The sequence below is a fragment of the Ambystoma mexicanum genome, chromosome 4q (assembly GCF_040938575.1).
Source record: "Ambystoma mexicanum isolate Mex_15411 chromosome 4q, UKY_AmexF1_1, whole genome shotgun sequence".
Classification (NCBI taxonomy): domain Eukaryota; kingdom Metazoa; phylum Chordata; class Amphibia; order Caudata; family Ambystomatidae; genus Ambystoma; species Ambystoma mexicanum.
The window spans coordinates 40,491,445-40,513,038 of NC_090928.1; the positions used below are offsets into that span (position 1 = coordinate 40,491,445).

The 21,594-nt window shown below is 47.1% G+C and overlaps 1 protein-coding gene across 3 annotated transcripts in view; it reads right to left on the reverse strand.

Moving 5' to 3' along the window:
- The window catches only part of KIF25 (kinesin family member 25), a 1,016,252-nt gene that overhangs the window by 492,446 nt on the left and 502,212 nt on the right, over positions 1–21,594 (reverse strand). For all 3 annotated transcript variants that reach the window (XM_069607411.1, XM_069607412.1, XM_069607410.1), the window contains one exon: positions 9,045–9,112. In XM_069607411.1, coding sequence (XP_069463512.1) covers positions 9,045–9,112 — 68 coding nt within the window. The remainder of the gene's footprint in view (positions 1–9,044; positions 9,113–21,594) is intronic.

A 21,594-nucleotide genomic window follows, 5' to 3' on the forward strand; every position in this document is an offset into this window, starting at 1 on the left:
CCGTATGAAACCCATCGCTAAAGCTTTGTCAATGTATTCTTTCAACACAACGTCTTCTTTTGGGGTCAGTAAATATAAACGACCTGTAGGGATTTTGGCACCAGGAATCAATTCAATAGGACAGTCGTACTGTCGATGGGGAGGCAATTGTTCTGCCTGGCCCTTGTCAAAGACATCAGCATACTCAGCGTATTTGCATGTTATGGTAGTGTCGCTTTGATGTATCACGCTGATAGTTGAAGCTCCCACCATAGAGGCCAATATGTGTTGCTTGTTTGACAACTCCTGACTGGTAAAGCAATGTTCATTGCAATGAATCGAAGGATACTGGAGCAATCCCGAAACCCAGTCAATGGCGGGATTATGAAGGGTTAACCATGCAAGACCAAGTATGATCTCGTACTGCGGAGCAGCTATGACATCGAAGATGATTTCTTCCGAATGATTATTCGATAATGTCATCTGAACAGATACCGTCTCCTGGGTTACCATACCAGAAGTCAAAACAGATCCGTCCACGGTATCAACCGTTTCAGGTTTGTTTTTGTTTACAAGGGGTATGGAACAGTTCTTGGCATATGTGATGTCTATGTAATTGTTGGTGGCTCCGGAATCAACCATGGCCTTGGAAACCAATTCTCGTTCACCACAACGTAACGTCACCTCAACAATTACGGGTGCGTGTTTAGGAATGGTACTGGAGTCCGATGAAACACTCGACATAGGGACTCCTGCTATTGTCGAGTTTTGGCGTTTCCCGAACGCTTGATGGGTTTTTTAGGACATGTCGCCAATAAATGCTCGGATGAACCGCAATACATACATAAATGGTTCTTTCTTCGGTTCTCTCGTTCTGCATTGGACAACCGGCCTCTCACGACGCCAATCTGCATGGGTTCGGGGTCGTTCGAGAGGACTGCCGGTGTCTCTGAACGCCCCGAGGCTTGCATGAAAGGCTTTTTCTCTCCTTTCCGAGCATTCCTTCGGGCATCGATTTGTAAAACCAAATCGAGCAACTCTGTGAATCCCGTAGGAACCACCGGAACTGTAGATAAGGCATCTTTCAGTTCTTCTGAAAGACCCATGTAGAAAACAGCCGTTTTCTTGCCGTCAGGCCATTGAGTTTCGGCTGTTAGTTGATTGAACCGGGCAATGTAAGGCAAAAGAGGCTGAAGAGGCTGATTGCCTTGTTGTAGATTAAGTAACTCCAGATCCATGGCTTGAGTAGCATAACGCATGTCAAAGACTTTACTCATAGCAGCCAGAGATCGTCACAGTCGCACAACAAAGGGCTATTTGTTTCCAACAAAGGGTTAGCCCAAGCAGCAGCTGTGCCCCCTAAATGGGAAAGCACGAATGCTGCTTTTGTGGTTAGGTCAGGAAAAGATGTAGGACGGCAAAGAAAATGGAGTCGGCACTGATTAACGAAGGTTCTATAGGTTTTGGGATCACCAGTGAACCGTTCCGGAGGGGCCAAGGGAAACTGAGTGGGCATAACCACATTAATAGTTTCCTGTGGGGGTGTCATAGTCCCAGATCCAGATGCAGTGGCCATTGGAACATGTGCTCCCTGAGGACTACCGTGCATGGCGTCTTGCATAACGTCCATACGATGCCGTAACATGTCCTGTGCCGTAACCATTTCATTTCTCAAATCGCTGATCAACTGAGTCAAAACAGCTAAAGGATCCGTACCCTCCTTGGCTTCTGATTCTGTCAGAGAGCACCACAGTATTAACTGAAAAGGATACGGTACTCAAAAGGATACAGGTGGTAGGGTCTTCCGGATCCCTGTTCACGCGTTTTGATAGTTGTGAAGTCAAGTTAAGACCTTCCAAATGATACAACTCTCTGACTGGTAAAATAGGCAGAGTGATGGATCACTGGAAAGGGCGTGGGTAAGGTATAGGAAGTCAGCCTAGAACAAAATAAAGTATCATGAATAACTGCCCCAACCTGGGTATGATGGAATAGAAAATGTCATGAATGCACACACTGACCTTGAGTCTAGGGCAGATGAATCCAGCAGAGTCTCTTAAGGAATCCAAGGTAGAACAAACGACAAGGAAGGGAAGATTAGTAAGGGAGACTTATCCCGAACGGAACGAGGCTCACGCTAGATACCGGGTTGATGCACCACAGGATAGCGTCCAAAGAACTGTTCACTGTCACCTACCAATTATCCTTGAAAAGCTTCCTTCCCACGTAGAGTAAAGTATAGAAATGAATCAATCCCCCTGTTAATATCACAGGTGCAGGAGTTGGAAATTGCGCTCCTTTTAAGGTATAAACAAAGTACACGCGGTTCTGTACAGCCGCGAAGAAAAGAGCGTGTGCGTGTGGATTTACACGCGATTAGGATTCACGCAGTCCAGGCCAGCAGCGTTTGAAGACAATATATATGTGTGTGGAATTTACACGCGAGCAGGATTCACGCAGTCCAGGCCAGCCGTACTTGAAGATAGCGTGCGCGTGTGGATTTACACGCGAGCAGGGTTCACGCAGTCCAGGCCAGCAGCGCTTGAAGATAGCGTGCGCGTGTGGATTTACACGCGAACAGGATTCACGCAGCCCAGACCAGCAGAGCTTGAAGATAGCGTGCGCGTGTGGATTTACACGCGAACAGGATTCACGCAGCCCAGGCCAGCCGCGTTTGAAGACAACGTGCGCGTGTGGATTTACACGCGAACAGGATTCACGCAGCCCAGACCAGCCGCGTTTGAAGGCAACGTGCGCGTGTGGATTTACACGCAACCAAACAGCTCCAGGAAGCAGCGTGTGGCGGAAAACACGCTATAGAAGGCCCAAAAAGTAGCTGTAGTAACCTGCAAGGATGCAGACCAGAGGTTCAGCTACACAACGCCAAATGATTCGATCAGAAGCAGCGAGTGAAGTTTCCACGCTGCTTAAATACGTAATGCCGTAGTTCACGTGACGAAGCAGAATACACGTGAAGTTAGCGACGTGAAAAGTGCAAATGTCGTTTTCCCGGCAACGTATCGAACAACCGCCATTTGGAATAGAACGGTCTAGGTGTTCTACGAGCGTAGGAGGTAGGACCACGTCCAGCATGCATGACAGTCTCTTGCAGCAATATCATTTCTGCCTGGAGCCGTCTGATTTACTCCTCAACTTTCTGACGTTTCACTGGGGAGTTCATTCCACTTACATTATGCGGGTAAATTGATATACCCATCTCTTGTCACTAAAATATTATCTTTGTTAGCCCCCGTACCTAATGGCAACTCACCCTCATTTCTTGATTGCTGGCCAAGTCATCCCACTCCCCAACTTTCCCCCACTCCTCCCTAACATCAACAAACCAAATCCTATCCCCAACATTCCCCCCTCCCCTTTTCCGGTCCGAAACAGAGTTCCTATGAAAACGGTACGCAGTGATAAAATCACGGCAAAAATGTCGCTTGTACAAAAAAAATCGCACCATTTAAGAGGAGCGGGGGGTTGCGGGCGTGTCCCCCGCTCCCTTAAATCGTATAATGGGTACATGGATTGCGGTGGCAAAACCACAGCCTTTTTGCCGCAATATTTTGTGTCCATGGCCATTTTTGCCACAATTCTAACACATGGAACCATGAAAAACTCCAGATACCTCCCTGGGGTTCTGATCCTGTAGCTGCCCCGGGAACAACACTTTAGAGGGCGAACTGCACCCCCCAAGTGATTCCTTAATGCCGTCACCTCACCCCTCCCTCCAGACAGCTAGATTCACAAGCCTCATTCAGTTCTAACATACCCTCGACACCCCTTACACCTATTTCTGTTATTTATCTAACCTGCATTGAGCAAATAAACCACAAAATTTAACATTTATACCAAGTTGCACCAACTTCTCAAATGGCACCTGATGGCCTGGAATCATCCTTCTTGCCCGGTGGTCCTCTCAATTTTGCAAGTCTGCTGCCTCTCCTGCCAGATGCTGCAAACCAAGTCCACAGGCGATAACCTTCCAAGGCAGAGGAATTTTGCATTTGTCCATCAGATCGTCTGCCTTCCTGTATGTTGTGAATGGACAATCCTTCCTCACATGTCGTACTGTATTGCTTGCCTTCCCAGGTGAACAGTAGACCGAATGGAAAGGTCCATTTATATTGGATGTGCTTGCCTATTAGTTCTCTAGTCACCGGGTTCATGGCCATCCTTTTGTGCAGATTTGTCAAGGCCAAGTCAGTGGAGAGACACACCTGGACTCCATTGATGGTTAAGTTTGATTGTGACCTTGCCGACCTAAGAACATTTTCTTTCAATGTATATGAGGAGAAGGACACCAATACGTCTCTTGATCTTGCACCTGGACCAGATCTCCTGGGTCCCACTCTGTGTACCCCAGTACCCTCATCAATCCCCACATCTTCAGATGGCGTATCTGTTAGTAAATTTCCGAAGCATTGATGTAAGTCCATAGCCTATATATATATATATATATATATATATATATATATATATATATATATATATATATATTTATTTATATAGGCCCTTCACACATATATTTGACCTCTGAGAGCGATTCTCTAATTCTTCCATCTGGATTTCCAGATTATGAGTGGCTCTAGCCAATTGATCTAAGAGTTTGCTGTTTTGACCTACTTCAGTCATCACGCTCATCAGGCCCCGTTCCGATATTTCAACCCTGGCACCGATTTCACTAATCTGCATTTTCACTTCCATCAGTGATCCCTGTTTGTCATCCTTCATTTTGACCAGCTGAGCCTGAAGGGCATTCACCATCCTCTCTTCCATATCTTTCAAACAATCCTGGAGGTCTTCCTTCTTTAAGGCCATTGTGGTCTGGTTGGTTATCTTTTCCCCTATAGCCTGCTGAGCTGCTTCTCGCCCAGAGAGGTATCTCCCATGCGGGATCTCCAACAATGCTCCAGCTGACCCCCTTGGGTAGCGATGGGCGTCTTAGTTTTCAAGGAGGGCGTTTTCCCTTTGGCCCCTGGCATCTGCAAGTATTGACGGTTCTCTGAGTTGGGGATGAGGCATCTATAAATGAGCGTGAATGTACTAAATATACCGGTAGACCACTACTCCAATATTAGTATGGATCTTGGCCCCTGCCCCTCTCCTTACAAATGGCGCCCTCGCCTTTCTGACCCTGTAACTTCAATTTGGATTATTAGAAAGGTGAATAGTCAAAAGGAGATGCAAACTCAAGTCAAATTATCTTATTGGATCTCCTATTTCCAGGTGCATTCCGTATCAATCGTTGACTGTAGTTTATTTTGACCAGGGTAAAGTCACTTAATCAAGTCCATCAGGTGCATTCCCACCTATCTCTCCTTCAAGGGGCTTAAACCATTGGAGCAACACCTTTCATCTCCCCAAATACTGTCTGCCTGCTTCCTTATATCTGCAACCCTTTATGGAATCACCAATGTGAATAGAAGTCTCCTTACTCGTGGATGAAATGTCCTTCTGCGCTCTTTGCTGCTCTGTCTCGCCCATTCCAGCTGCCAGGAGCGCCTTGTATTATGTCCCTAGGCGCGGCACGTCCACACAATTCTGCCATGATATTGTTTTTCTAATTCACGCTGTATGGGACAGCTTCTTATACATTAGTTAGCTGGTGCACTGTTTATATGGGTGCCTGCTCTCGGCCGTCGCTGTCCTGCTGTCTCGCCACTCACCAACTAACGTCCTTGCACTGCCTTCCACCTTCCTGATGCTTCTCAAACACTAGGTCATGGCCTCCTACACAGCACCTGTCACTCTGATTTATAATGCCACCGCAGCTGGGGGGGCAGCCTTGTTCAAAGGAATCCAGTGTACTGCCTCCAATATGAGGCTATAGCGTTCCTGCACAAGCCACACCCTACCCAGGGGTCAAGTCCTAAAAATTAAAGTGGGGGGACTCATCCACAAATGCAATGGGATGTGACGTCACCAGAAATGACCATATCAAGGTGAAATACGCACATTTCATTAAATTGGCTTTGCGTAACCACCCAAATTGCACAGGGCGAATGGCATTTGCCTTTCATAAAATCAACACACACACAAAATCAAGAGAGGATATTTTCTTTTAATAGTGTTTTTGAAAACCTTAAAAGGTGTGCATGTTTTAAACTCCGAGAACCAATACAAATGTTTTCCCTGAGACCTGCAGTACCAAAATGGGACATTTCACCTTTAGTTGGTTGGTATTTTTCTTCAGGTTAAATAGTGCATTGGTGAAGTGTCCTTTGGTTTGATCCCCGAGGTTGGCTTTCATTCAAAAATTCAAAGAGGACATTCAAAGTTTCTCATTTTAGCTGGGGGGCACTGAGTCCACCCTCTGAATAAAGTGTGTGGACTCCGTCCCCCGTGTATCCTCGACTTGAGCATTGTATTCGGTGATGTTTCCTTCTCAACTGCACAGTTTCCTGAAGTCATTCATCTGAAAGGACGGATAAATCATTCTCCCCTACGTCTCGGTGTGTTTTGAGCTGCTTTTATTCATTTATTTCTGCGGGCCCGAAGGCTTGCTGATCATCGACCTGCAGGAGCTCAGGATACACACCCTTATCTCGTGGCGGCAGTCTTGGAGTCTCAGAATCAAATGTTTGATGAAATCATTGTATTACATTGAAGCTTAGGCTATTTTAGTGTATGAAGCTTTGTGTTGTTTTATTTTGATGAATTGTATTTTAATGGTATTATGTATGTAATGAAATCAACTGAACTGTATGTTTTTATCTTCAGTGTGAAAGGTTGTTTACTCCACAAACAAATGCATTTAATAAATACAAAAGACGGTTATTTAGTATACAAATTCAGTATACATGGCACACCCTTTATGTGACTGTTAGGGTGCTTTGATGTGTGTTCAATTTTCCTGGGTCTTAGCTGCATTGTGCCCTGAATATTGGGTTACTCTGTTGTACATGCACGTGAATTGCCAGCCCCAGAGTCTGCAGGGTTGCAGGCAGTGCAGGCCTTGCCATCCAGTAATTAATTTTACATCAGCAAATGGACTCTCATGTACCTGTTGGCCTTAGCATAGCTGTCAGCTAGACACCAACCACTTGACTTCTCCCATTTCTCCATTTATTTGTAAGGCGCTTATACATCAAGTTTATTCTGTTTCAAAGGGCCCTACCTCCTCCAGATGAGCCATGTGGAGGAGAATGCTCACCGTTTTGTACCAGGGTGTCTGTTTAGGGGCTGCACAGTGCCTCCTCATGTGGCGATGGTCTCCTTGCGCTGGGGTGCCAAGAGACAGCAGATCCTGGCCTTGAGGTAGGTCCACTGCTTCTTCATGACCTCTGCATCCTGGGATACTGTCCTAACTGCCACTATCTTTTCATGCACCTCTACCTGGATGGCAGCCTTCATCTGGTGTGTGTGCTTTTGTGACTTGTGCCACCAAATAGCTCTTCAGCATGAGCTAACCCCTCATCAGTAGAGTGAGCACCGCCACAGTGAACTTCGGTTGTGCCGACTCAGTTCTGGCACTTTGGATTTGCTCTGGTCCCCAGACATGATTACTGTATGCGTCTGCCTGGGTTGGCACCAGGAAATGGATGATTTCCAATGGATTTGCCATTGCACAGCTTCCAATTTTCGTTGGTGACTCCTTTTCCTTGTGACACTAATTCCGCCCATTTTTGGAGGCATTACTGTTTGGTTATTCCTCCAAAGGATGGTACAAGTAATGGTAATTCCTCCAAAAACTGGTGCAATTGGTACTCAGTAGAGTTTTTTGGTGGTAATTCCTCCAGATGGAATTACCTTTACCACCAAGCCAATTTGTACATGGCCACCATGGGTTCGTAATATGGCGATAATGCCACTGGACACATTGGCAGTAACTGTAATTCCGTGCAGAGGAATCACTGCTGCATTTAATGCCAAACTTGTAATAAGACAGTTAATCATTACAATTGCAGGAAAAAGGCAATTTCTTTGGCCGAGAAAACTAGAACTGCAAATTTTAAATTTAGCATTTTGTATGTGTAAGGTGCAGGGTGCCGTGTCCTTTGATGTGTCAGTGAATAAGTGAACGTTGGCCTTATAGCCAGAGCTTCATGGGAATAAGGGCATCACAATTAATTGTTTGACAAAAATGCAACATTATTATATAATGTACTATGAATATTTTTTGTAATTCTCATGCACAAGGTCTAACTGACTTCGGAAAGGATTGGAAAGTATATGGTCCGGTGCTCAAGAATAAAATCAACTCCGGGTTTTCAGGATATCCACACGATATATAATTGAATACAAGGAATCTGAAAGAGAGACAGTTACACATAGTTATCCAGAAAACATGCTGTTGCTGTGGACTCGTGAGGACTTCACTTATACTCCAGGTTTTCAGTATAGCCACATAACTTATGTATGAATACAGGTCAGGTAGTCTCAATTGTAGGTATATGCATGCTGTGGGCTCTTAAGGACCTCAACTCCAGGTTTTCAGGATATCCGTGCAAAATATATTTGAATACAGGAAATGTGAATGGGAGATATTTGCATAGTTCACAGTTATCCATAAAACATGGTGTAGCCATGTGCTCTTGGGGTTTGCGCTGGGAGCAACCTGCTTTAGTTAAACATGCTGAAGGGATGCCCACAAAATAGTCATGCAGCCGCATGTACCGCCCCAACCCTAAGAAATGGCGTCATGTTGCAATATGGCATACACATAAGAGGCAGTATATATTTCCCAGCTAAAGAGATAAAACATGCATTTCTACAAAGTGTATTTTCGGTCTGCTTTCCACACACTTTTGTGATACCGCCATGCTGAATGCTGTAATTTGTTTTCAGGAGTATACATTATTAGTTCCATTAAAAAAGTGTCTGAACATAAACAAGATGGCGGATTATACGAACCATATGCCACTGTGCTTGTACAAATATGCTCTCAGACAGGGCTGAAATAACATCGTTGGGGAGGAAGCTGCATTCACTCTGGGGGATGGAGACGGCATTTTTCTTCATAATGAAAATATGACATGCTGCTCAGTCAGCTCCCGTTTGAAGAGCAGTTTTCATAAATCCCTGACGGTGATCCCACTCAGACACTGAAGACCACCTACCTCTCAAATTGGAATGTTTTGTTGAGTAAAGGATGACCCGGTCGACTGCTTTTTACAAGAACCGTTTCCTGACAGAGAATAAAAAAAATGAAAAGAAACAGTAGTAAGCTGGCTCTAAATTCTTACATTACAACTGTAAATTCCTGCATGAGATTGATAGCCAACTGTGCTTTTCGACTGAACACTAACAACAAGGAATGTGCAGCTACTGTGAAAAACGCATGGTATGATCAATGAAGTGTTTTTTTTAAATCCTTCAAGTGATGGGTCTTTTGGAATAGGCGCAGTGGTGCCCAAGTCACGAGATGTTTATTATAAGTTTCTTTCAGGCCAATCAACTGCTAACAATGGCCTTGAATTTGTCACCTAGGCAATGGCATTGCCACGCTACCAAACACCGAAAATGATCACTCTCTGCTTCCATTTTCAGCTGTTTGGCAAGGTTTGAGTAGACATGTTAGCAACCACTTATTCAGTGTAGGGTGGCGGGCCATTTGTGGAGAGAAGACTGCAAGTGCTGCTGCGTTACGTCAAGAAACCAAGTGGACTCAGAGTGGATGCAACTCATACATATGCTTCATAAAGGTTTGTTGGAGACTTTATACAAATGGGGCACCTTACCAGGGCACAGAATGGCCAAATACAAAGTCTCTCTGCCAGCCTGAACCTCACTGGTGCCACCCAGTCCTACGACCAGCGCTTGGGCTAACTGAGTTGTAACCTCCACCATGTCCCACCACGTGCTCGTTCCTCTTCCCTGTTCCACTGACAATAGGTTGGTTTATGGTGTTTATTTTTGCCCCTAATCCTCCCTGGGATTTGCTGCTTTGATCATCTCCTACTTCCCACCTCTTTCTCACTACTCCTCCTGGTCATCCCTCCTCCTTGCCACTGCAACATCTTCTCCTCTAATGGTTTAACTCACTCTTCGCTCCTCCTTAATCTTAATCTCTACCTTTTTCTTGGTATTAACCACCGCCAATCTCTCTGGCCCGCCCTCTTTGCCAATCACCTCTAACCTCTTTTGTAGTTTGAACCCCTCCCACAAGCACTCCTCCTCATGCACCTTCAACTCCTTGTGCACCTCCTCCTCCTGAAACTTCAACTCTTTCAGAACTTCATGCTTCTGCACCTTCAACTCCTCCTGCTATGCCCCCTGCATCTGCTATTTCGACTTCAGCACCTCCACCGCTCAATGCTCTACTACCCCAAACATCCACATTTGCTTCTTCGCCATTGGAGCTTTCTGGCAATCAGGAACTTCCCTTTGGCCAGGCTTCCCAGTAATGACTGGAGACTGAGAGTACTAGTCTTTCTAATCGTGAGATTGTGTGCGTCGTTGCGGCTCCGTGCTTATAGGTGTTATTGTGTTTTGTTGATTGCCTTTACACCAGGAGTGAACTGATCTTTCAAAAGGATGTCCGTCATCTTGAATTTCTTATCCAGATACATGTGGGCTGGCAAATGCGTCTGAGGAACTGCACTAGGAGTGAATGGGGCCTGCACCTACCCCGTGAAACTCGGTTCTCGATCCACAGGAGGGATCGGCAGCTCACTGGTAAATGTCAGATCATTCTTGGATTGTGGCAATCACTGTGGGCCTGCAAACCCCATATCCGCGGATTCCCAAGTTTCATTTTCTTTGGTTTCTCTTAAAAGGGCAGTAGCAGTGTTATTCTCATTGTGGTGGTCCCCTGTCCTAGGCCCCCTGTGATGTGGGCGAGACCAGGGGATCCTCGACATTCTGTGCCAGGCCCCATATCAACTAGCGGGTGGTGGTGCACAGCCTCCGGAGTTGCCCCCAAACATACCTTAAGGGCCAGACACATGATTTAATCTGGTTTAGTTGCTCTCATGGCATTCCCACAAGCATCTGGAGGCATACTATCTTGAGAATCACACAGACACTCTCCGACTCGTGTCACCATCAAGTTTGCTGTGCTCTCAGTGCAATCGTGCACCATGCCAACATAAAACAAATGACCTCATTTCAGGGCACCCTTCCACGCTCCTGCTAGCAAAGTAGATTCTCCAGAAGGTGAAAGCCAGACTTTCTGATGGGAGTAGGGGCGGTACAGATGCATTGCCATGAGGTATCGAAGACTCACAGCAGTTGGATGACTTGATACCTCAGACATTACCCCCTCATCCCTCTTCTTTGTTCAGGACTCACTTTGCGAAAGGATGTAACCAAGTATTAACCTGACATCCATCCGAGGTGGACCGTGGAAGACAAACACAGTGCCTCACTTGTGAATTTATTGACGAAAAATGTACACCACACATGTACCTTAACACAAATCCCCCTGATCCAAACTCTAAAGATTCAGAATCGCCTTCTTCTAGTCTGTAAATGTATAAGGAAGGTGAAAGGGGAAGGATTTAACAAAGTAGTTTCAAGGGAAACCCAGTGAACCTCTCCAAGAAGTATCAATTTTTCATTTGAACTGCCCAGAACCTGCAAACAAACTCCACCTGCGTCATGGAACAAGGAAATATACCTACTGCAGGGGAAAGTGGGTGAAAACCCTCAAATGGGAGCGCTGTTGCGCGCAACGGAGCATGGCGGCTCTTTCTTAGAGCTCTGGTGACCTGAGGCCCATGGAAGCTGCTCCCGGCTCCTGACCGACATCGTTTTGGTACCCGCAATACAATTTCGGCATCGGAAGGTGGGCGCTTCACTGAGGCTGCATCCCACCCTGCAAATGTACTCTCCTGATCAGATTTGTGTATCCAAAAGTCTGGCAGGATACAGGGCCTGGAGGTGGCAGCAGCCCCATGAGCCGCTGTGGGGAGCTCAGGCCGGTGCACCAAAACTGGCTGGGTGAACGTAACACTGCCACCGTGACTAGTGGTGACCCCGAGCCCCGGTTGCCCTACCTGGTGCCTTGATATACCGGCGTGAGAACACGGGTGAAATCCCCTCTGCTGCACGGTCCACCGACTGGGTGAGAGTGCAGGATGAGGCACCATACCTAAGGCAGTCTAGCCAGGCTGTCATAGGAAAGCTGAGTGCCCCCCTCACAAGGCTTGATCATCTAAGAGCTGAATGTGAAGCACATGGTGAGCGTTTATTCCCAGTAGGTTTGACACTTTCAGCCACCTCCAGGTTTGCTGACTCTCCATCGTGGGGTGCGCACGAGCTGTACTGGCTGACCAGCTACACTCTTGACAGCAGAGTCTGCCCTCATCTCCTGGACTCCCCTGTGGGCTGCACACAGCAAAGAACTGCACACCCTGCTGTACTCCTGTCTGCCACAGCCGATACCACTACCTGACTCTGCTTGTGCTTTGCGCACCTGGGCTTGTGGGCACTGGGATACAGTGACCACAGTGAGTTGAGTGTCCTCCTGCCTTCATGGTGGAGCGCCCAGCAGCGTGCCCCCGCTCGGGCCTGGAGGTTGGATGAGGCGGGAACCGTTGCAGGGGGCTGGTGGAACTGGTGCTGTCCGCTTGCCTCCAGGAGTGACTTCACTGCTGCTGACCAACCCTGATTACACTGGGTCCCAGTGCCCTATTTACTTCTGCTACACACACATGTAACAGGCTACTGTGCAACTTGGCAACCGTGGGACATCACTTTTAACTGCGCTGCCCCTGGCAACTTGAAACCGGCCGGAGTGGATCGACTTAGTCGCTACAAACACTTGGAAGATACTCTCTACCGCTATATTTTACATTGGGGTGCCGCTCTGCCAAGGGTTGTCTTATTATTCCTGCTGCTCCCCTTGAAGTAGAGGCCACCCCCACCCACAGCTATCCCCAGCATATGGGAGCAAGAAATGATGTAAACTGCAGCGAAGAAGTAATATTCTATTAACATGTCGGCCAAAACCACTACCAAGACGCCCAAACTGGCCAGCTGCATCGGTGGAATCTACGGCTCCAGGCGAGCCCAGAGAAACGCAGCACATGATTACCTGTATGCAGGAGGGGTTATCGGCTGTCAATAGCAAGCTGGGCAACATGAATTCCACAATTAACTCCATCAAGTCACGACTCGAGAAAGCAGATCTATGCATCGCCGAGGCTGAAACCAGAGTGGGAGCTGTGGAACATGACGTCTCCTCCTTAAAGTCTGATGATGCCTCCTTTACAAAGAAAACTCAAATGACCGCCAAGAAGAATGATGAGCTGAAATCCAGATTGCGCTGCAACAACATCCATATCATTGGGGTTCCTGAAGATAACCTTGACAGCACCATGGAGGACTTCGTAGAGCGCACCATCTTAACTCTACTGGACAACCCTAAACTATCGTCACAGTTCGTAGCGGAACGGGCCCACAGATCCCTGGCACCAAAAGCCAAGCCTGGAATGCCGCCACATCCAATAATCACCTGAATACTGAACTACCGTGACAGAAACGCAATCCTACGTGCTGCCTTTGAGAAGGGTGAACTTCTGTTGGGCTCCAGTTGAATCCATATTTACCCAGACTTCTCTGTGGTTGTGCACCAGGAAAAAAAAAATGTTTTGGCAGTAAAGAAGAGACTCCGCGACTCGGGCATGAAATATGCAATGTTATACCCAGCCGAGTTACGCATTGAATGGTAAGACATATTTCTTCACACTCTTGAAGGCAGCCATTCATTCCTAGATTAACACTTTGCTGGGTCATGACACTTTTCTCTCTGATTATGCCCCTGTCTGGCTTTGGTTCGCCATTCGCTCGCAATGCCCCTTGGCAGTCAAGATTTGTTCAATGCAGACGCCCTTACGGCGTTCATATGTCTTCATCGTGTTCATAATGGTACCTTAATGCTACTCCATGTTTTCCTCTCGTCTCAGGAGAAATATTGTTGTTGTATACTTTATATTCCAATTTTCTTCCGGAGGGCCCAGGTCATCACCTGTGCGCTAGCCTCCCCATGCAATGTTGGAAAGTTTGGTGGGTTAATTGGTTTCAGGGTCCCATCTTTCTGTTTGGGGGGAGATGAGGGTGGGGGCCGGAGGGTATATAGTTGGGGTTTCAAAATACACTTAGTCATGCTGTAGCAGCTCTATTGATTCACAGCCAATGGTTGTGGGATGTCTGGAATTACATCCTTTCGCAGGAGGGTGGTGGGCAGAGCAATGGACCTTGGGAATCCTGTTAAAAGAAGCAAGCTTTCTCTCTACATTGAACGTCACAAAGCTAAGCTTATGTTCTTGTAGGAGACTCATGCTATGGCTGCGGGATGCGAGGGGTTTGCCAAATGCTGGGGCAAAAAAAGGTTTTACACTATATACTCCACACAGTCCAGAAGAGTGATGATTATTTTCCATAGCCCTATCCCGTTTAAGCACAAGAAGGTACACACAGATCCACTGGGGCGGTATGTCATGGTTTATGGGGTACTGGCGGCGAGGGAGATGATCTGAATTTGTATGGTCCTAATGTGGATGACCCCACATTTTATTTTGACCTTGCAAACATGTCGGCTCTTTACCCGTTGATACCTATACTATGGGAAGGGGGGATTTTAATACCATCCTAGACGTAGACCTTGATAGATCTGGGCGCATTTCCAGAAAGCTTACGAAAGCCGCTCAGGCCTTTAACCCATGCACCCATGCTTACTCTTCTACTCCTCAGTCCATAACACCTTTTCTCGTATTGATTTTTGGCTCATCTTTGGGGTCCTTTTCAGAAGTGTCACAAGTGTGGATATACTGCCCTGATCGTTCTCTGACCACTCCCCCATTTTGGTTGCTCTCCATTCCGAAGGGCTCCTTAGGCCCACCCCAATTGGTTCTTTAAGTCCCAGGCGTTGGCGGATGTGGCCTTTGAAACTAACCTCCGGGACCATGTGCTGTTATACTTTCAGATAAATGAGGGGTCAGTATCCTTGGTAGGCACACTGTAGGAGGCTTTAAAGGCCTATATTCGGGGGATAGCAATGGCCACTGAGTTCGGGGTTTTCAAGACTATCCGGCGGGATATCGTGAACAGCAAGAATGGCAATACTCCTGCTCAGCCCCTCTCTACCACGCTTGTACAGGTCAATGTGGCACTAGACACATTTAAGGCACACACACAGAGGGAACTTAGATTTCTGGATGCCGCGGCAACAGCAAAGCAATAAGATGAGGGAGAAAGACCGGGTAGGCTGCTGGCTCGAGCGGTCCGCCAGGCGAACGGGAGCTGCTGTATCCCTCTCATTAAAGACAGCTCCGGCAATATAGTGCACACACTATCTGATGTTAACAGAGTCTTCGGGACCTTTTATACTGATCAAAGTGCGAACAATGATACTTGCTCACCAGCTGACATCAGTGAATTCCTCGACGATCTCCCACTCATGGAATTGTCTCCCAAGGCGGCAGCTCAGTTAGGTCTCCCAATCTCCCCAGAGGAGATTGCTCAAGCAATCAATGCCTTACCCACCGGCAAAGCCTGTGGCCCGACGGCCTTACCGCTGAATTATATAAACACTTCAAGGCCACCTTAGTCCCCTATCCCCACAGCGTGTGGACTGAGGTCCTTAAGCTGCAAACGCTCCCCTCCACAATGATGGAGGTGGTCATCACTGTCCTCCTGAAGCCCAATAAGCTGTCGGAGGACTGTGGTTCCTACCACCCTCTTTCATTAATAAATTTGGATGTAAAAATCTTTGCTAAGATATTAGCTATGTGCCTGACGCTATACATGCCCTATATAATCCATCCTGACCAGTCAGGTTTTATACCTGGATGGTGGACAGCGCTCAACTTGCATCGACTCTTCAATATCCTTGCACAGATAAACCCAGAAGCCCAAGCAATGACGGCAACACTGGACATACAAAAGGCATTTGACTCAGTCTCATGGCAATTCAATTATGCCACCTTAGAAAAGTGTAAATTCGGCCCCAAATTCACAACAGGGCTGTTCTTACTGTATACATCTCCATTTGCAAGAGTCTACTAGAATGGGATGCTCTCAACCCCGTTACACTTTGCCAGGGGAACGCATCAGGGCTGCCCTTTATCTCCCCTCTTATTTGCCCTCGGCAGATCTCTTTAGACATAAACATAGGCACTGGGGTATCGAGATGACTGGTGAACCTGAGATCATATCCCTTTATGGGGATGATGCAATAGTCTATGTCAGAGACCCTCAGATTCACCTGCCCCCGATAATGCATGCTGTTTTTGAGTTCGGGGAGTTATCTGGCCTGTGTGTACATTGCACTAAATCAGACATTTTTCCCCTGACTGATGCTGTGGCTAAACCGCATAACTTACTTGGTTTCTCTCTGCCTCTATCCGAGAGGAAATACCTCGGGATTGTAGTGACCAGACAACATGCTACTCTATTAGACCGCAACTACACTGAAAACATGTTGCCATTCACTCTTAAGCTAAGGACATGGGCACGGCTACCACTTTCTATTGTGGGTAAAAAAGACTTACTTAAGATGATAGTTCTTCCCAAACTCCTCTACTTCTTTCAGAACGTACCGTTATGGCCTGGAGCAGAATTCTTTACGCAACTGGAAAGCACTATCAACACATTTGTATGGCACTCTGGGGCAGGGCGCCTTTAATGGAACACCTTGTGCTGCCCTATGCCCGGCAGGGTCGGGGGGTTGCAGCCCCTGATTCTTGGTTATATTGGCTAGTGGCACAGGCGCAGTACGCTGCCTACAGGTTCTTGCACGATGTGCCAAACCCACATGTCAAACTTGAAAAGTATGCTGCGCAAGGTCGGGATATCAGGTCTCTTGTGCTTCCTCCCTGGTTTGCAGACATATGCTCATTCAACCCTGCATGTGTGAGTTCTCTGGCCTGGCAGAGGATATGGAAGCTGCTAGGGGTGGCCTATCCCTACCATAGTGACCTCCCCCTATGGAATTGTATACCGACCTTCCCTAGAGTAGATACCCCCAGGGAGAGACGTTGGACACGGGGCAGATTTAGCTTGTTGGGTAACATAGTATGGGAATTTTTATTGCTGCAGATGATGTCCCTATAGCTACGCAGCATAGGTCCTTGCAATGGCTGTGATACACTGGCCGCTGAGCATTCGGGGGTGGTGGGAAGGATTTCCTGTGGAACCTGAAAACAATCCCATACTGGGGTCTATACACCTTGGTACAAAGCCGGATCTCGCCACCCCTAAATACGCTTTGATCCAAATGGGCACAGGATATGAACTTGGATATAACTGATGAGATCTGGGGGGACATGTACACACAGTCTAGGGAGGTATCCTACAATTCCTGACTCTGTGTAATGCAACTCAAGGTATTCCACAGGTATCACTTCACTCCGGCTCGGCTGCACCTGTTTCTCACTGGCAACAACTGGCAACTGCCACAGATGCAGAGATGACAATACAGGCTACCTCTACATGATATGGAGTTGCCCGAGGCTTGGTGGGTCCTGGGAGGAGGTCTGTGCTACACTGACCGATATGATTGATAGCAGAATTGAAGCCACCCCCATGCATTGCCTGTTTCATGTTTTTGATGATCTAGTGGGACCCAGGCGTAAACATGCTAGTATATGTCTACTACTGGCATTAAGGTGCCTACTATTGCACTGGCTTAAGGCCATCCTCCTGACATCCAGGCAATGGCTGCGAGCTGTCACCTTGGCAAATGACAATAAAGACCAATGGGCTTCCTTGCAGCCGGTGGGCAGCCGTCCTCGGGTAGTATTGCAGCTCTTTTGCTCCTTCCTACTGTGCACTCATGAAATCCCTTAAACAAACAGCTATGTGCCTGTACCCTTTCCTCATGACACATTCATTGTACTACATGCCTGCCTACCTATGACGCTGTCACCACCGTGTTTTCCTGTTGCTGGTTAACATTGTCCCCTTATGCCCCATTGTCTGTGGTCAACCATGCTTTTATCTCTGCTGATTGCTGGTATATGATTTGCACCTTGTTCATGTAAAATGTGATACCAATTGCTTTAATGAAGAAAGTAAAAAAAAAAAAAAAGAAAAGCTTCAAACCTTTCCCGACAAGCCAAACAATAATAAAAAAGCCTATTGTACTGACATAACTCGTAACTGTTAAGTATCACGATATCAAGGCAGAATATGAGATATGGATCCCTTCATACAAGAGACCGTAAGCCCCCAATTCTTCAGTTAGATGTTATTCCTTCCAAAAACACATTTTTTTAAAGGGAAACATTTGTGAGACACCCATGAAGAGCTTCAAAGGAGGGAATAGAAAACATTACTCAGTGTATTGACTACTGTACTCCTGGTTGAATGTCCCCTTTCCTCCATACTTATGGGAGCTTCCTCAGAGCCTGGACAGGATAGGAGCCATAGCAAGACCAAGTGTCGTTCCCCTTTAAGAATTGTGAGGGGCGGTCACGTGGGCATGGTGGGCCACATGGCGTTGCGCGATCATGCCGGAAAAATGCAAATACAGGTAGATAAACGTCCTAGTTTATGTGGAAGTCTGAGAACAGGTTGCTCCATGAGTTCGATAAAGCACCTCTCAGTGACCCTTTCCCTCTCCCCTTCCACAAAGCATAGTGACAACACTTGCTGTTCAGTACCATCGTGAACAGATCCACTGGTGGGATCCCTTGGAGGTAAAAATCTCAAAGAAAACCTACTCAATCAACTCCCATTTATTGTCTAGTGCTTAAACATTGTCAGTTTCTGCTCAATGAGTGGTGTGAGGAATTCAATCATCCGCACGGTGGGTGTGAACTCGCCTGGACTTTTTGGAAATGTTTACTTAAATGGAATGATGGTATTCCAACCTCAGAAAAATGTGTCGGGCTAATCACCATGCATATTCCTATGCTCACACCAGACAAATGCGTAGACCTGTGCACTGTGGGGTGGACACAGCCTACAGGCACAGTCCGCCCTGTCATATTTAGTTGGAATGTGACAGCCAGGAGTACACTATGTCGTCTCCAGGAAGGAGGAGGATAAAGCTTCCCCCTACAATGGCCAGCCTGATTAAATAACAAAGGCTCTATGGATCCACCCTGCTCTTATTTGGGCCCTGCAGCTGTTGGCAGTGATTACCATACCAATTAGAGGGTACTTCAAACAGACCCACATGGGGACTGGCTGCAGAGGTCAACAAAGGAGAGAGGAAACCCAACAACCTTTCATATGTAACTGTCAACCTGAAGCCTGCTCCTGCCCTAAGTATCAATGACAAAGAGCGGTCATGTCTGGGACTCTGTGCTTACAGTAGGCCAACCCGGTAGGGTGGCCCCATTCATAAGGTATGAGAATGTGGTTTGCAGGAGCCAGGCAGTTTGGTCTCTCAACAGCTACAAGAGAGACCTGCCGCTTTAATCAGGAATCATAGAGATCCATCAACCAGAGAGACTCTTTGATCAACAACAGACAGGAGGATGGGTGGGACTTTGTATCACAGGTTTTCATCCCTTTACCTTTCCTGTTGCAAAGCACTCTGGTTATGACATCATGCATACAGGAGATTGTTGGCGGGGACCCCACGATTGGTTCATTAAAGTAGGTTGTGGCCCACTTGGCTTTAAAAGAGGGCTTTATCACTGGTATGAATGAAGGCTGTCTTCAATTCCAGGAACTTCATGTGCTCCAGAGAATCATCCTCATCCCACTTTTCATGGACTTGGAGGTCCCCCCAGAGTTGCTCCCCACCCTGAAAAGGAAGAATCTGTTATCAGGGTGAACCTGGAAGGAGTGTCCTGGAAAGCTGTTTCTAACTGGAGGTTCTTGTGATCTGATCATCACAGGAGATCCTGCTGGAGCTAGGCCGAATGAAGACCACCATGGTTCAGGGTCGGAAAACTGAGTACAGCTCGATGCCAGATGTAGCTGGGTGCAACGCATCTGAAACCTTGCCCTGGAAACTAGTAGAACACAGGCCACCATCAAGTCCAACAGATGTAGAATCTGTTTGCAAATGAGACAGGAACAGGGCTGCTGTCTCCAAGATATCCTTTGCTCGTGTTTTTGCAGGGAAGACTTTGCCCAATGCTGAATATCATAGGGCACATATGGCCTTCAACCTCTACGATGGAATGAGGGTGGATTGCTTTATATTGACTGACAGACACATCCGGTCGAGAAGAAACTTTATATGGTAAAGGTGGGATAGAGATTAATGCATTTGAGGCGTAAGAATGCCGCCACCACTGCAGTAAGCTTGGTCAAGTCCTCTTGGGACTAAACTCAGGCCGAAATGTCAGACTTTGTACTGATACTGGTCGTGGTCTATGGAAAACTGTAGGTAATGGTGCTGCAGAGGCCAAATGGGAATGTGCAGATATTTATTTATGTATTCTGCATGTGTAAGGCGCTTATACAGCAAGTTAATTGTGTTTCAAAGCCCCCACAGGGCAACAGGGAGGGAAAATGGGAGCTAAATCAAATATAGCAATGAGAGATAGAGGCAGACCTACTAGGCCTTGTGAGCATTCAGAACGTGCAAGTGCAGAGAGATGGAGAACGGATGAGGGGTTGGGGATAAGTGCAAGGTGTAACCAGGGGGGAAGTGCTACAGAGTGAGCAGCTGTAAGTGCCTAGTGGTGAGTCGGCTTCCTATAAATAAAAGAAGTACGGCCTGTGGTGGCATAGGCCAGGGGAGCGAGGTAAGTGCTGAGAGCGGGCGGAGGCTCAAGGCGATTGGGTATGAGAGGCCAAGACCCAAGCGGATGCATAAGGGCCCTGGTCACCAATTTCAGCAACTGAGGGGATTTTAGCCAAAGAGGGGGGAAGGGAAGGAGGAAGTGAAAAGGAAGGTCTTGAGGAGCTTCCAGAATTTGAGGAGATCCGGCTCATGACAAAGAGGAAGGGGGAGGCTATTCCATAGAAGGCAGCCTGCAGAGGAAAGAAATCGGCCACCTGCTCGATTTTTAGCAAAACGCTTAACAAGCAATGAGAGTTGGTGCCGGAGGAACATAGAGATCTGGAGGGAGCGTATTTAGTGAAAGCAAGTTGTAGATAGCATGGTCACCGGCCCCAGACAGCCTAATGAATGATGCAGAGGGATTTGAATTTGATCCTTGCAGCAACCAGGAGCCAGTAAAGAGTTTTTAGGGCTGGAGTGATGCGGTCAATGGGCTTGAGGCCAAGGGTAAGTCTTGCCGCCCTATTCTCTATTAGCTGGAGAGGTCAAAGAGACGAAGCGGGTAGATTAAGGAAAAGGTTAATGAAGTAGTCTAGCCTAGAGAGAACCAGTGCTCTAGAGACATTGAGCTTCTGGGGGAAAGTGAGGAAGAATTCCTTTTAGGAGGTAGAGTTTAAAGAGGGATTTCTTGGCAAGATCTAGAATGTGAGGGAGGAAGCAGAGCGAGGAGTCGAAGATGACTCCAGGGTTTCTAGGTCCAGATGAAGGAGAAGGGGGAGAGCCCTTAGAAGATGGCCAGAGTGAGGGTGGGAAAGAGGGAGTAGGAGTTCCAATAAGAAAGATCTCAGTCTTGCTGGCTTTGAGGCAGAGATCATTGGAAGTGCACCAGGACTGGATGGCAGATAGGCAGTCAGGAATGATGGAGGAAGAGAGGAGAGGGTCAGACAGAAGTTTGAAAAAGAGTTTTGATATGTGTCTTGCAGGTCCACAGCTACTAGCCAGTCGCCCAGCTGAAGGGAAGAGTGGATAAAGGCAGG